This window comes from Panthera uncia, chromosome D1, assembly GCF_023721935.1.
Source record: "Panthera uncia isolate 11264 chromosome D1, Puncia_PCG_1.0, whole genome shotgun sequence".
Classification (NCBI taxonomy): Eukaryota; Metazoa; Chordata; class Mammalia; order Carnivora; family Felidae; genus Panthera; species Panthera uncia.
The window spans coordinates 73,130,066-73,142,894 of NC_064808.1; the positions used below are offsets into that span (position 1 = coordinate 73,130,066).

Below are 12,829 nucleotides of genomic sequence, written 5' to 3' on the forward strand. Positions count from 1 at the left end.
GCAGCAGCAGGCTTGTATATCTAAGAATGTTTTTGTGTAAAAAACACGTATGTAGGGAACATTATCACAGTTACTGAAGAAACAAAGCATAACTCAAATATTGTATGATACAATCGTGCCTTCACAGAGCACCAACTCTTGCATGCAGAGGGAAGATTATGTCTGTGGGCTGACTCTGTGACTTCCATCTGACTTTTGACTTAGAAGTCGATCAAAACAGCCTTGTGGAAATATATTACATGACAAAGTGCTCTTCTGCTTTCCTTCTTTCGCAGCCAGAAAAACAAACGGGCCCAAGTATAGAAACAAATGGGAAATAAAGTCATGATCTCACAGTTGTGAGATTAAGCCCTGCGTCTGGCCTCATGCTGGGCTTGGAGCCTGCTTAAGATACTCTCTCAATTCCTCCCTGGCTTGCACGTGGACTAGTGCTCTCTAGAAAACAATGAAGTACTTAAGAATGCAGAGGGTGACAAATGCATCTAACAGTACTACAAAAGAATTGCACAGTTATGTTAAAGTGGGAGGGAGACAAAGGAGCTGGCCTAAGTAACCTTGGAGGTGGTGTTTTCTTTGTGTCCCTAAAGTTTATTTTAGAGAAAGAACACTAGCAAGGGAGGGACAGAGGATCCGAAGAGGGTTGTGTGCTGTCAGCAGAGAGCCTGATGTGGAGCTTAAACTTACAAACCAGGAGATCATGACCTGAGCCAAAGTCAGACACTTAACTGACTGAGCCTCCCAGTCGCCCCTAGAGGTGGTGTTTTGACTAGATATAGTGAGGCTAAAAACAAAAATCACTTACATAAACACTGTATACTAGTTGGTAAATTTGTTTCTCACAGGGGTACAGGTCAGCAATTTTAAAAAATTACCTTATGTCAACCAAGATTGAAAAAATAAGTAAATATACTATAGATAAAATGATCCAGGTTTCTGTTAGAGAAAGAACTCCCAAATAAGAAAAGGGAGAAGACACTCCCTCTGCCCCTCTGCCCTGCTCCCACTCTCTCTCTCAAATAAAAAAGAAAAGAAAAATTAAAAAAATGGGGCACTGGGTGGCTCAGTCAGTTGATCATCTGACTCTTGATTTCAGCTCAGGTCTTGATGCCAGGGTTGTGGAACTGAGCCCCATTTCGGTGTCTGTGCTGGGCATGGAGTCTGCTTAAGATTCTCTCTCTCCCTCTACCCCTCTCCCCTGTTCAAACTCTCTCTCTCTCTCTAAAAGAAAAAGAAAAAAAACAGAAAAGGGAGAAGACAAAAATGAACCCTGTAGGGCTGGATTAGAGTAAGTATGAATTCATGCTTTTGTGTGTGTGTGTGTGTGTGTGTGTGTGTGTGTGTGTGTAACACATATGTCAATACACAAATATAGATGTGTCTGCATGGGTTAGGACATATACACATATTTCCTTAACTCTGATTACTGAGGGCTAAGACGGCCCCAGTAGCAGTAAGCACACCTAGTGGCCATATCTGGGTTTCTAAATACTCTTCTCCAATAAAAGCAATCAGGGCTCCTTGGAGAAGTGGTTGATTCCAGGGCTAGGGCAGAAAAACACAAGATGAGGCAGAAGCATCTTGTGGTAGTAAAAAATAAGTAAATGTACTTATTAGTTAAGGAAGTTTAAAGTTAAGGAAGTTAAGGAAGATTCAATAAATAATACATAAATGCATAAAGAAAGAAGAAGGCATGCTGAAAGGACACAGAAGCTAATATAAAAAAACTCCCAATGGTCAAAGCTGGAAGAATTTGAGCAACAACAAAAAAACTGGATAGTACTGGATTATAACTCAAAGGATAAAATAAATACCCTTGAGTCCATAACAACATAAATAGAAAAATGAATAAACGAGAGAGAAGCAACAAATTTTCCTTACAGAAGACTTTCAATGAATAAATGCAGACAGAATGAGGGGAATTAAAAAATAACACAACATCATAGTATGCATTGCTAGAAACAAGATTCACCAATGGATGCTAGAATTAGCGGGCAAAATTTTAAGGCAAAACAGGATATTCACACAGCCTCAAAGTATTTTTACCAAACTATTAATTACAGAATGGAAAATGGGACCTTGACAATGGTGAAACCTGGAGCAGACCACCTTCATCAAATGATCACTGTGAACATCACCAGCAACTGGCCATTACCAACCCCAACGCTGCCATTCCATCTCACATTCTGATTGCAGCTCTTGGAATCAATCACTTATGATTTCTCCTCCCGATTTTTCCCTACTTTGGGAAAGTAGAAAGTGTAGCAGAACTGGGAAACCCTAAGCAAGAGAAGGAGCACACTCCCAAGGGGTGCAAAGTTCTATGGAGACCACACTTACTACAGCTCTGGCCTGCTCCTCCTTCAAAGCTGTTTCTTTCAGAATGTACATAAGGCAACGCAAGGCTGCCTTCTAAAGCCCTCCTTTCACTGAGAACTTAGTGGGTTCAAGTGCCAGGGATCCTGCACTCAATAAATACCTGTTCAGTAAGTAATAAATTACACAATCAGGCCCAAATTCCTTTGGATTCTTCCTTGATAACTTCTCAGGTTTGTCCCTTCCACATCATCTTCACGCCCATCACTACCATCATTTCACACTATTTTATCTGTGGTCACATAATAAGCCTTGCATCAAGTCTTCCTTCCTTTCCATCAATCCTGCACCCTACCAACAGATTAAACTTCTTCAAAATACTAGCAAAAGAAAACTGATCTAGCTATATTTAATATATTCCAGAAAAACACCTGCATACATGCACCAGGAGATGCATGTAAGAGTAGTCATAACAAAAAGGTTTAAGAAAGCAAGACTCTGGAAGTAACACAGAATATTCATCAACACGTGAAAAAGTAGAACTGTACATATCAGTGAAAATTAATTACACTTTTAAGCATCAAAATGGATGAATCTTAGTAATGTAATGTGGAACACACTAAGCTGCAAAATATACAGCAGGGCCCCAGTTACACCAAACCAAATAAAATACTCATTGTGGACAGATATACACAATTAAACAATAAGGAAAAGCAATGGATTTGATTAAATAGAAATTAAAAATAGTGCTTCCTTTTGGAGTATGTGGAAAGATACAGGGTCAGAGAAGGGCATGGGATAATGCACTGGTAGTGTTCTACTTGAATTTAAGATTATTTGATTTTATGGTTATTCTTGCACATGTCATATTCTTTACAGATAATATATATTGGAACAGATTTCACAATGCAGTCAGACGAAGCACAGTTAAGTTCTGCATGATCCTTTAATGACAACTTTCAAAGAATAAGGAACATTTTATGGAAACTGGGAAGCTTGGAAACAGAGATTTAAGGAACCTCCATACTTGACTCAAAATTTTAAAAAGAAGTTTTTTTCAAAAAATTCGTTTACCTGTTCTGATGAATCACAAATAAGTTAAACCAAGAGTTCTCATCTTCTTTTGGTCTCAACATTGTTACCTTTTTATTGACAAACATTCGATAGAGCCTTTCATCTGGAATGGACCCTGAAATAGATGTTATTTTAATAACCGGTTTCTTACTTAGTTTTCAAAAAAGAATGTTTCACTTCTAAATTTTGTGCTTCTCTAAGTATTTCATGTTCTTATTAGAGATACATTTGAAATGTATCATTATTTACAAATGAGTATGTTCCAGGTTCTCACATGACAGCTAAGAAGATACATGTATTAAAAACATGTTTCCCAGGGCGCTTGGGTGGCTCAGTCAGTGGGGCATCCAACTCTTGGTTTCGGCTCAGGTCATGGTTCATGAGTTCGAGCCCCGCATCGGGCTCTCTGCTGTCAGCACAGAGCCCGCTTTCTCCCATGCTCTCTCTCTCAAAAATAAACAAACATTTTGGAGAAAAAAAAAAAAAAAAAAAAAAATTTGCATGTCAGGCATACATACCTTCAATATCTGGAAAATACAGAATAAAAATTTGAGTTTTCTATGCTTAAATTCTTATTAAAATTTCTAATAATATTGTTTTCCACTATCCCTTTATTATACATACTTTTGACCTAACATACACATTATAAAATACAGACATTAAAAAGGATGAAATAAAAAAATAAATGTATTTAAAAATAATCTTATATATTTGGTTTTTTTAAACCTTAAAAAAAAAAAATGTTTAGTTTTGAGATAGAGAGATAGAGAGTGAGCAGGGGAGGGGCAGAGAAAAACAGGGACAGAATCTACACTGTCGGTGCAGAGCCTGATGCGGGGCTCAAACTCGTGAACTGTGAGATCATGACCTGAACCAAAATCAAGAATTAGACGTTTAACAGACTGAGCCACCGATGCCTAGTCCTTACCCAGCCCCCTTATATATGGTTTTTAAATAAAGATATTATGCTTTTTAATAATATAATGACTTTTAAATAATTCTTCTTGTACCCTAAAGAATCACCTTAGTCTAATGGAAGAAGCAAAAAAAAACCAAGTAAACACACAAATTACACTTTTAAATACTGTAAAAGGGACAAAAGATGCTAAGTGGCGAGTTATCAGTGAGGGGACAAGTTGCTGCTTTATGCAGTCATTAGGGAAGACCTTGGAAGAAAAGCCAACAATGCAGAAATGTAAGAACTACAAGTCTAGCTTCTTAAAGAGAATTTCTAGAGTGTGACCAATGGAACAGATGGTGCAATGTAGAACATATAAACTGGAAACAAAAAAGTCAAGGCATACAAAGCCCAAGGCATCAGAAGGTTGACTGATCTACTTAGGTGTTGAAGCTCTGAGAACACAGACACAATTAGAAGGTAAGTAGGTGAAAAATTTGAGGGAAAGGACAGGGCAGTCTAGCCAGCTGGCAATTAGCTTCAAGGGGGCAGGGTGTCTGCAGATAGGAAAGAAATGGCAAGCAGGGAGAAGGGAGAACAGTGATCCCTCACACTCCACCCTAAGACCTGTAAGAAGCCTGTGAGAAGTGAGTGGGAAGCAGAGCCTTAGGGACTAGTTTCCTATAAGTCGGAGTGGAGGCAACATGCAGAGAAGAAACTGATGATAGGAGGGAATTTGCTAACTATAGAGTTCTAGTGTGTAGAGAGAAGGATTGGGGTGTGTGTGTGTGTGTGTGTGTGTGTGTGTGTATGTGTGTGTGTGTGCAGTCCAGTTAAGAAGAGAACAGGATGGAATGAGACTCTGGGAGAAAATGGAGACTGAGGGATATTCCAGGGGGTGCCTGAGGCATAACAGGGTCTTAGTCTGAAAGTAGGAGGATCAATGATTTTCTGCAGATATGACCCCTAATACTGCAGTGATTAAAATACCTGTTAGTAGCTTTTTAAAAAGTGTATTTCACTTCCTGCTCTATCACCTGGGAAATCAGACATAACACTTTGATCTCATTTTCCATCTCTCTACAGATAACCATGATGCTTTTCTACTTTTTAGAAATTATGAAAACTGGACAAAGACTGTAAGCGCCCTAGAGAAAGTATTTAAATAAACCATCCATCATAATTATACTTTTAAAAACATATTCGAAGAGAATTAAGTAAATAAGGTCTTCTAAGGCTTCTATTACACTAAAATCACTCAAAAAATAATAAAAACTATGCAAAGGTTACAGTGTGAAATTTCTCATTTCTCTCAGGGTACTACTTTAAGGTTGATTTAACATAGAATATAATTTTTATAACTCTATACACAATAAAACTACTAAAGCTATTGCATTCATAAAACAAAATATCAACCTGAACTTAATCCAAGGAAGACTCAACAAATAGACTTTGAATGCAGTCTAAAAATATTCTTTGATCTTTTGTTCATATGGCTACAAGCCTAGCAAAAAGGCTTTTTTTTTTTTTTTTTACCTACTGGACACTAAATAAATTGAGGACAGTCAAGTTGATAAAGCAAATTTTCTGAGCATTATAGATGACAGATCTGAACTAGCACTGTCTAACAAAAACATAATGTGAGCCACTAAAGCAGGCCAAATACAGAATTTAAAATTTTCTAGTAACCACATTAAAACAAGTAAAAAGAGCCAGGTAAAATTAATTTTAATGTATTTTATTTAACCTAGTATATTAATAAGGTACTTTACTTTTTTTTTCTAAGTCTTTGAAATCTGATGTGATTTTTGTATTTATAGTATACCTCAACGCAGACCAGCCCCATATCTACCTGAGGCTGGTACTTACTGTACTAGACAGCAAAGCTTCAGACATTTCAAAGACTTCCAAGATACCAAAATGCAGTTTTTCTTTTTCTTAATGTTTATTTATTTTTGAGAGACAGAGAATGAGCATGAGGGGAGAGAGGCAGAGAGAAGGAGACTGAGGATCAAAGCAGGCTCTGCATTCACAGCTTTGGTGGGGCTCGAATTCATGAACTGTGAGATCATGACCTGAGCCAAAATCAAGAGTCGGCCACTTAAACAAATGAGCTACCCAGGCACCCCTAAAATGCAGTTTTTCTAATTACTCTACAATTCTAACATTCAGGATTCTATATCTGAGTCTAAAAGAAAGAAAAAATAAACAATAGATAGTAAAAGAAAACATTTTTTTAATCAAAACCTCCAATGAAAGAAGTATCAAGGGCTAATGGTCTTACTAAATACTAAAAAATTCTACTAAAACCTTCTGTCATTTTTTATGGTCACGCATAAGGAATAATTAGATTTGCCTCACTCTTTCCCAAACAGCAAGAAAGTTCATTCCAGAATGTGATTTCCCAGTTGCTTAAACAATTATGTATTGTCATAAACAGTAAAATAAAACCATCTTACCTAAGCCATATAAAGCAATTTTGGAGCTTCCTTTTTGGAGCAAAACTGGACTAATGTCTATCTTCTCCACAGACACTGAACGCCCAAAGTGATTTACAAATCCAGCACAGCTTAGTATGTCCAGGGCACACAGGGCATCTGCCTACGTAGAATGTTTTCAAAGAATATTAACGTATATATCTAAAAATAAGTAATCTCCATCATATTACCTATTAAAAGTATATTCCATATACCACTTACTAAAACATAGATCAGGACAGTGTCTTCTCAAAATAAAATTACAATAGTGAAAGTATTTGCTATGTTTCTTCAATTACAAATGACCTACTGCACCTGGAACCACATGCTAAATGCCACGTTAACATTTCATCAAAACTTAGGATGTCTCGGCCACCAAAAAATAAAAACCAGCCATGAAATGAGTGCTTTGTAATATTAAGCTGACCTCTTAAGCCATGGGGGGAAGAAAACTAGGTAAGTAGTGATTTATGGTGTTCATGATCAGATAAAACAAAAAGATATTTCAAGTGTAGGACCTTTATAAGGTCCTTCCATATCAAACAGGTAATAAGACGATCTAATTTAGATTTAGAACTGTCCATGAAAAATCGTTTTCTACAGGTGAAATTTTGAAATAAGAGACACAAAAGCACCAGGTAAACTGAAAGCTTCATACAAATGTTAGGTATTTATCCTTACTTCGAGTTACTTATTGTCAACTCAGCACTAATGAAATAAAAGCACACCTCACACACCAACTACTATTACAGATTTTTAAAAATTATCTAAAAAGCAATATAAAAGACTATGTGAATGATACAAAGTCAACTTGACTTTCTGAGTCAACTGACGAAAAATTTCTGGAAAGGACAAGAATGCCTTCCACAAACTAAAGTGACAACAAACTGTAAGAACCCAGTAAGTACCCCTGTGGGATCATCATGATTGCCATGAATACTGAACACTGGAATCGAAATGTTGAGATTGTCATCTTGGTAGTTCACCCACGGAAACCTTAAAAAAACAACAAAAACACAAAGTTAATGTTTCCATACAAGACAAAAGCTATTTTCCACAATACCCTCCTTTAAAAAATTAATACAATTTATGCGCAAACTGGATAAGTTGGCAGAAGACCACTAGTTTGGAAAGAAATACAATGACAGGCAACAATTCATTCCAAGTTTGAAGTGCTTCAAAGTACTACACTTTAAAGAAAACACTGTAGTATATGGTGCTTGTGAATTGTATGAAAGAGAAGGATATCTGACTAATGGCAAGTAAAGAGGCTTTCAAATTTTTAAAGGCCTTTGTATAAGAAGAGAGAGGGGAGGAAACACATCCGTTTTGGAATCCAAGCTTCAAAATTCCAGCTCTATCACTTACTACTTGTGCAATTTAAGTCTCCCACCCACGGGGCTCCTGGATGGCTCGGCTGGTTGAGTGTCTGACTCTTGGTTTTGGCTCAGGTCATGATCTCTCAGTTTGTGATTCTGACCCCGCATCAGGCTCTGCTCTGACAGTGTGGAGACCATTTGTGATTCATTCTCTCTCTCTCTCTCTCTCTCTCTCTCTCTCTCTCTCTCTCTCCCCCTCTCTCTCTGCCCCTCCCTGCTCTCAAAAAACAAAAAATAAAAAGTCTCCCACCCACTCCTGCCCCTGGAGTCAGCTAGCTCCTCCTCTCAGAGGCAGATGCCATTAGAAACTTCATAGTGTTATCTCTGCAAAAATATCTTATACCTTCATAGCAAATAAATGGCATCTTCTCCCTTCTTATACAAATAGTAGTGTAATACAGATTTCTGCACCCTGCTTTTTCATTTAATATGTTTTAGAAATCATTCTACATCAGTACATAAAGAGCTTCCTTGTGCATTCTCTGGTGGGACAGTACACCATCGAATGGGCTATCAGAATGTGTTTAAGTAGTTACCTACCAAAGGACATTTAGACCATTTTCAGTGTTTTTGCTTTACAAATAATGCTACAGTGAGTACTCTTGTACCAAGTTGCCCTTGTGCAAATATAAGAAAATATCCAGAAGGGTATTTAGTCAAAGGACAAGAATGAATTTGTAAATTTGGAAATACTTCCAATTTCTGTCTATAGAAGTTGGACAAATTTACACACAATACAACAGCAATGCATAAGAGACAACTTTTCCCTTTATTCCATCAACATAAGCTATCAAGCTTTTAAATCTATGCCAGCAGTCGGGGTGCCTGGGTGGCTCAGTCGGTTGTGTCCAACTTTGGCTCAGGTCATGATCTTGCGGCTCATGGGTATGAGCCTGCATCAGGCTCTGTGAGGACACTGAGAGCCTGGAGCCTGGCTTCTGGCTTCGGATTTTGTGTCTCCCTCTCTCTCTGCCCCCCCCCCCCCACCGTGCTGCTCTCTCTCTCTCTCTCAAAAATTAAAATAAACTTAAAAAAGAAAATAAACCTATGCCAAGGATTCTAAACCCTAGCGGTATGTTAGAATTATCTAGGAATCTTTTAAGATCTATCAATGCCCATGACACAGAGAGTAACTGGCCTACAGATTGTCATCATTTTTTTTTTTTTTTTGAAAGATTTCTAGGTAACTACAATGTGCCCCTGGAATTGAGAATCACTGATCTATGCCAATCTAACAAGAGAAAAATATCTCAGTAGAGCTTAACTTAGTATCTTTCTTATGAATGGACTCCATTTTGTATTTTTCATATTCTTTTAATATGTCCAAGTGTCACTTTATTTTTTCTGTGAACTATGTCTGTATTTTTCACATGTTTCTATTAACTCTTGGATTTTTTAATGGGGTCAAAAGAACTATTTATCTATTGGGGAAATTAGACCTTAATTTGAAATTCATTGCAAATATTCTCCCTACCTTAACTCTCACTGACTTTTGACTCTGTTCTAGGCGGTATTTGCCCTGCAGAAATTTACTTTTACAAAGACTAACATCAATTTTACTTTTATGGCTTCTCAGCTTGTATCATACACAGAAAAGCCTTTCCCATATCTACATTTTTAAAAAATGTCTAATAGTTTCTTCTAGTACACTTATTGAATAATCCATACTTTCCCTAGAGATATGACACCACCTTCTCCAAATATAAATTCCTACATGTACTGAGTCTATTTCTGGATCTCTTTACTCTTTCACTTACCTGCTTACCAATTCATGAGTCATATTACATTTTTAGTTATTGAGGCATTATATTTTTTCTAACTTTATTACGAAATAATTGACATAGAGCATTGTAGAACTTTAAGCTATACAATGTATTATTTGAAACACGTATACTGCAAAATAACCACTACAGCTTGGCTAACACTAGCATCACACCCATTTTGTGTGTGTGTGTGTGTGTGTGTGTGTGTGTGTGTGTGTGTGTGTGACGAGATTATTTGAAATGTACTCACAGAAACCTTCAAGTATAAAATAAAATATTACGAACTATAAGCACTATGCTGTACATCAGATCCTTAGAACTTACTCATCTTGTAACTACAACTTAATACTCTGATCAACATCTATCCTTCCCTCAAGTCCTGGCCCTGGATAACCACCATTCTAGACTGTTCCCGAGTTCAGCTTTGTTAGATTTTACATGCTAAGTGATGTTACACAGTATTTTTCTTTGTCTGACTTATTTAAGAGCGTAATGCCCTCAAATTCCATCCATGCTGCAAATAGCAAGATGTTCTTTCTCATGGTTGAATAGTATTTCATATTCATATTACACGCCACATCATCTTAATCCATCTTTATCCATTCATCCACGGAGAGGCGCTTAGGTTGTTTCTGTATCTTGGCTGTTGTGAATAACGCTACAACAAACTCAGGAATGCAGATTACCTCTCTGAGAGCCTGTTCTTCATTTTGTTTCGATGCATATCCAGAAGGATTGCTTAATCATATGGTAGTTCTATTTTTTTTAACTTTTTGAGGGTCCTCTATACTGTTTTCTATAGTGGCTAAGTCAATTTACATTCCCACCAGCAGTGTATACAAGGGTTCCCTTTTCTCCACATCCTCCTCAACATTTGTTCTTATTTTTTTGTTCTTATTTTTTTGATGATAGCCATGTGTGAGGTGATATCTCATTGTGGTTTTAATTTGCATTTCCCTGATGACTAGTGACTTCGAGCACCTTTTCATATACCTGTTGGGTCATTTGTATGTTTTCAGAAAAATGTCTTTGGTTTCTTTGCTTATTTTTAATTGGATTGGATTTTTGGTCTTCTTTTGTTTTTGTTTTTGCTATTGAGTTATAGAAGTTCTTTGCATATTTTAGATGTTAACATCTCATCAGATGTATGACTTAGAAATATTTTCTCCCATCCGGCAGGTTCCCTTTTCATTCTGTTGATGGTTGCCTTCACTATGCAGAAGCTTTTTAATTTGACATAGTTCCACTTGTTTATTTTTCCTTTTGTTTTCAAATCCAAAAAAAAAAAAAAAATCACTGCCAAGAATGATGTCAAGGAGCTTACTCCCCATGCTTTCTTCTAGGAGTTAGACAATTTCAGGTCTCACATTCAAGTCTTTGATCCATTTTGAGTTGATTTTTGTGTATGGTATAAAGGGGACAGCTTCATTCTTTTGTATGTGGCTGTCCAGTTTTCCCAATACCATTTATTGAAGAGACTCTTCTTTCCCCCATTGTATATTCTTGGCTCCTTTGTCATAAATTAATTGACCAAACATGCATGGGTTTATTTCTGTACTCTATTCTGTTCTACTAACCTAGATGTCTTATTTTTATGCCCAAACCACATTGTTTTGATTACTATAGTTTTATAATATAGTTTGAAATCAGCAAGGGTGATGCCTCCACCTTTGTCTTTCTTTCTTAAGACTGCTTTGGATATTTTGGGTCTTTTGTGGTTCCATACAAATTTTAGGATTGTTTTTTCTATTTCTATGGAAAAAACCATTAGAATTTTGATAGGGGTTACACAGAATCTACAGATCACTTTGGGTAATAGGGACAGCTTAACAATATTCATTCTTCTTATCCACCAGCACAGAATCTCTCTCCATTTTTTGTCTTCAGTTTCCTTCACCAATGTCTTATAGTTCAGTGTATAGCTCTTCTGCCTCCTTAATTAAATTTATTCCCAAGTATTTTACTCTTTTTCTTATCCTATTCTTCTTTTCTTAGTTTCTCTTTCTGATGGCTTATTGTTAGTATATAGAAATAAAATTGATTTCTGTCTACCGATTTTGTATCCTGGGCCTTTACTGAAATCATTAGTTCTAATAGTTTTTTGGGGGAGTCTTTCACATTTTCTACATATAACATTATCATCTGCTATTAGAGACAACTTCACTTCCTTCTTTCTGATTTGGATATCTTTTATTTCTTTTTCTTGCCCAGCTGCTCAAGCTAAGACTTCTAAATTGATGTTGAATAGGAATGGTGAGAGTGGGAATCTTTGCCTTATTCCGAATCTTACAAGAAAAGTTTTCAGCTTTTCACCACTGGGTATGATGTTAGCTGTGGGTTGGGTCATATATGGCTTTTATTACATTGAGGTATGTTCCCTATATGCCCGCTTTGTTGGGGGAGTTTTTAATCATAAAAGGATGCTAAATTTTGTCAAATGCTTTTTCTGCATCTATTGAGATGATCATATAATTTTCATCCCTCATTTTGTTAATGTGGCTTAATATACTTTAATATGTAATAGGGCTAGTCATTATTTAGTGGTTTTCTCTTTCAGACTTTCCCTACCTTTTCTTTTGTCTATTTTTCTATGTGAACTAGTAAACTAGAAGGGGAAATTATTCAGAATGCAGCACAAAGAGATAAAGTAATGGGCAATATAACAAAAACAGTAAGAGATATAAATAATATTCAGAAAGAATAGGCAACAATGTTTGAAAACGTAATGGTTAAGAACTTCCTAAAATTACTGAAAAAAATAATTCTTAGATTGAAATGCATGAGGGTACCCAAGCAGAACAATTAGAACTAAATCCACAACTAAATATGTCCTAGTAAGACTGTGAAATGCTAAGGACAATGAGAAAATTTAATAGTTACCTGAGAATTTTCTTTCTGCCAGTTGCTATTCTAAGTAATTTTCTT

At 36.5% G+C, this 12,829-nt stretch overlaps 1 protein-coding gene across 7 annotated transcripts in view; it reads right to left on the reverse strand.

Moving 5' to 3' along the window:
• MRE11 (MRE11 homolog, double strand break repair nuclease) overlaps nucleotides 1-12,829 on the reverse strand; it is a 78,975-nt gene that overhangs the window by 55,286 nt on the left and 10,860 nt on the right. For all 7 annotated transcript variants that reach the window (XM_049653857.1, XM_049653835.1, XM_049653843.1 and 4 more), the window contains 3 exons: nucleotides 7,671-7,758; nucleotides 6,745-6,886; nucleotides 3,388-3,502 (listed from right to left, as the gene is read on the reverse strand). In XM_049653857.1, coding sequence (XP_049509814.1) covers nucleotides 3,388-3,502; nucleotides 6,745-6,886; nucleotides 7,671-7,758 — 345 coding nt within the window. The remainder of the gene's footprint in view (nucleotides 1-3,387; nucleotides 3,503-6,744; nucleotides 6,887-7,670; nucleotides 7,759-12,829) is intronic.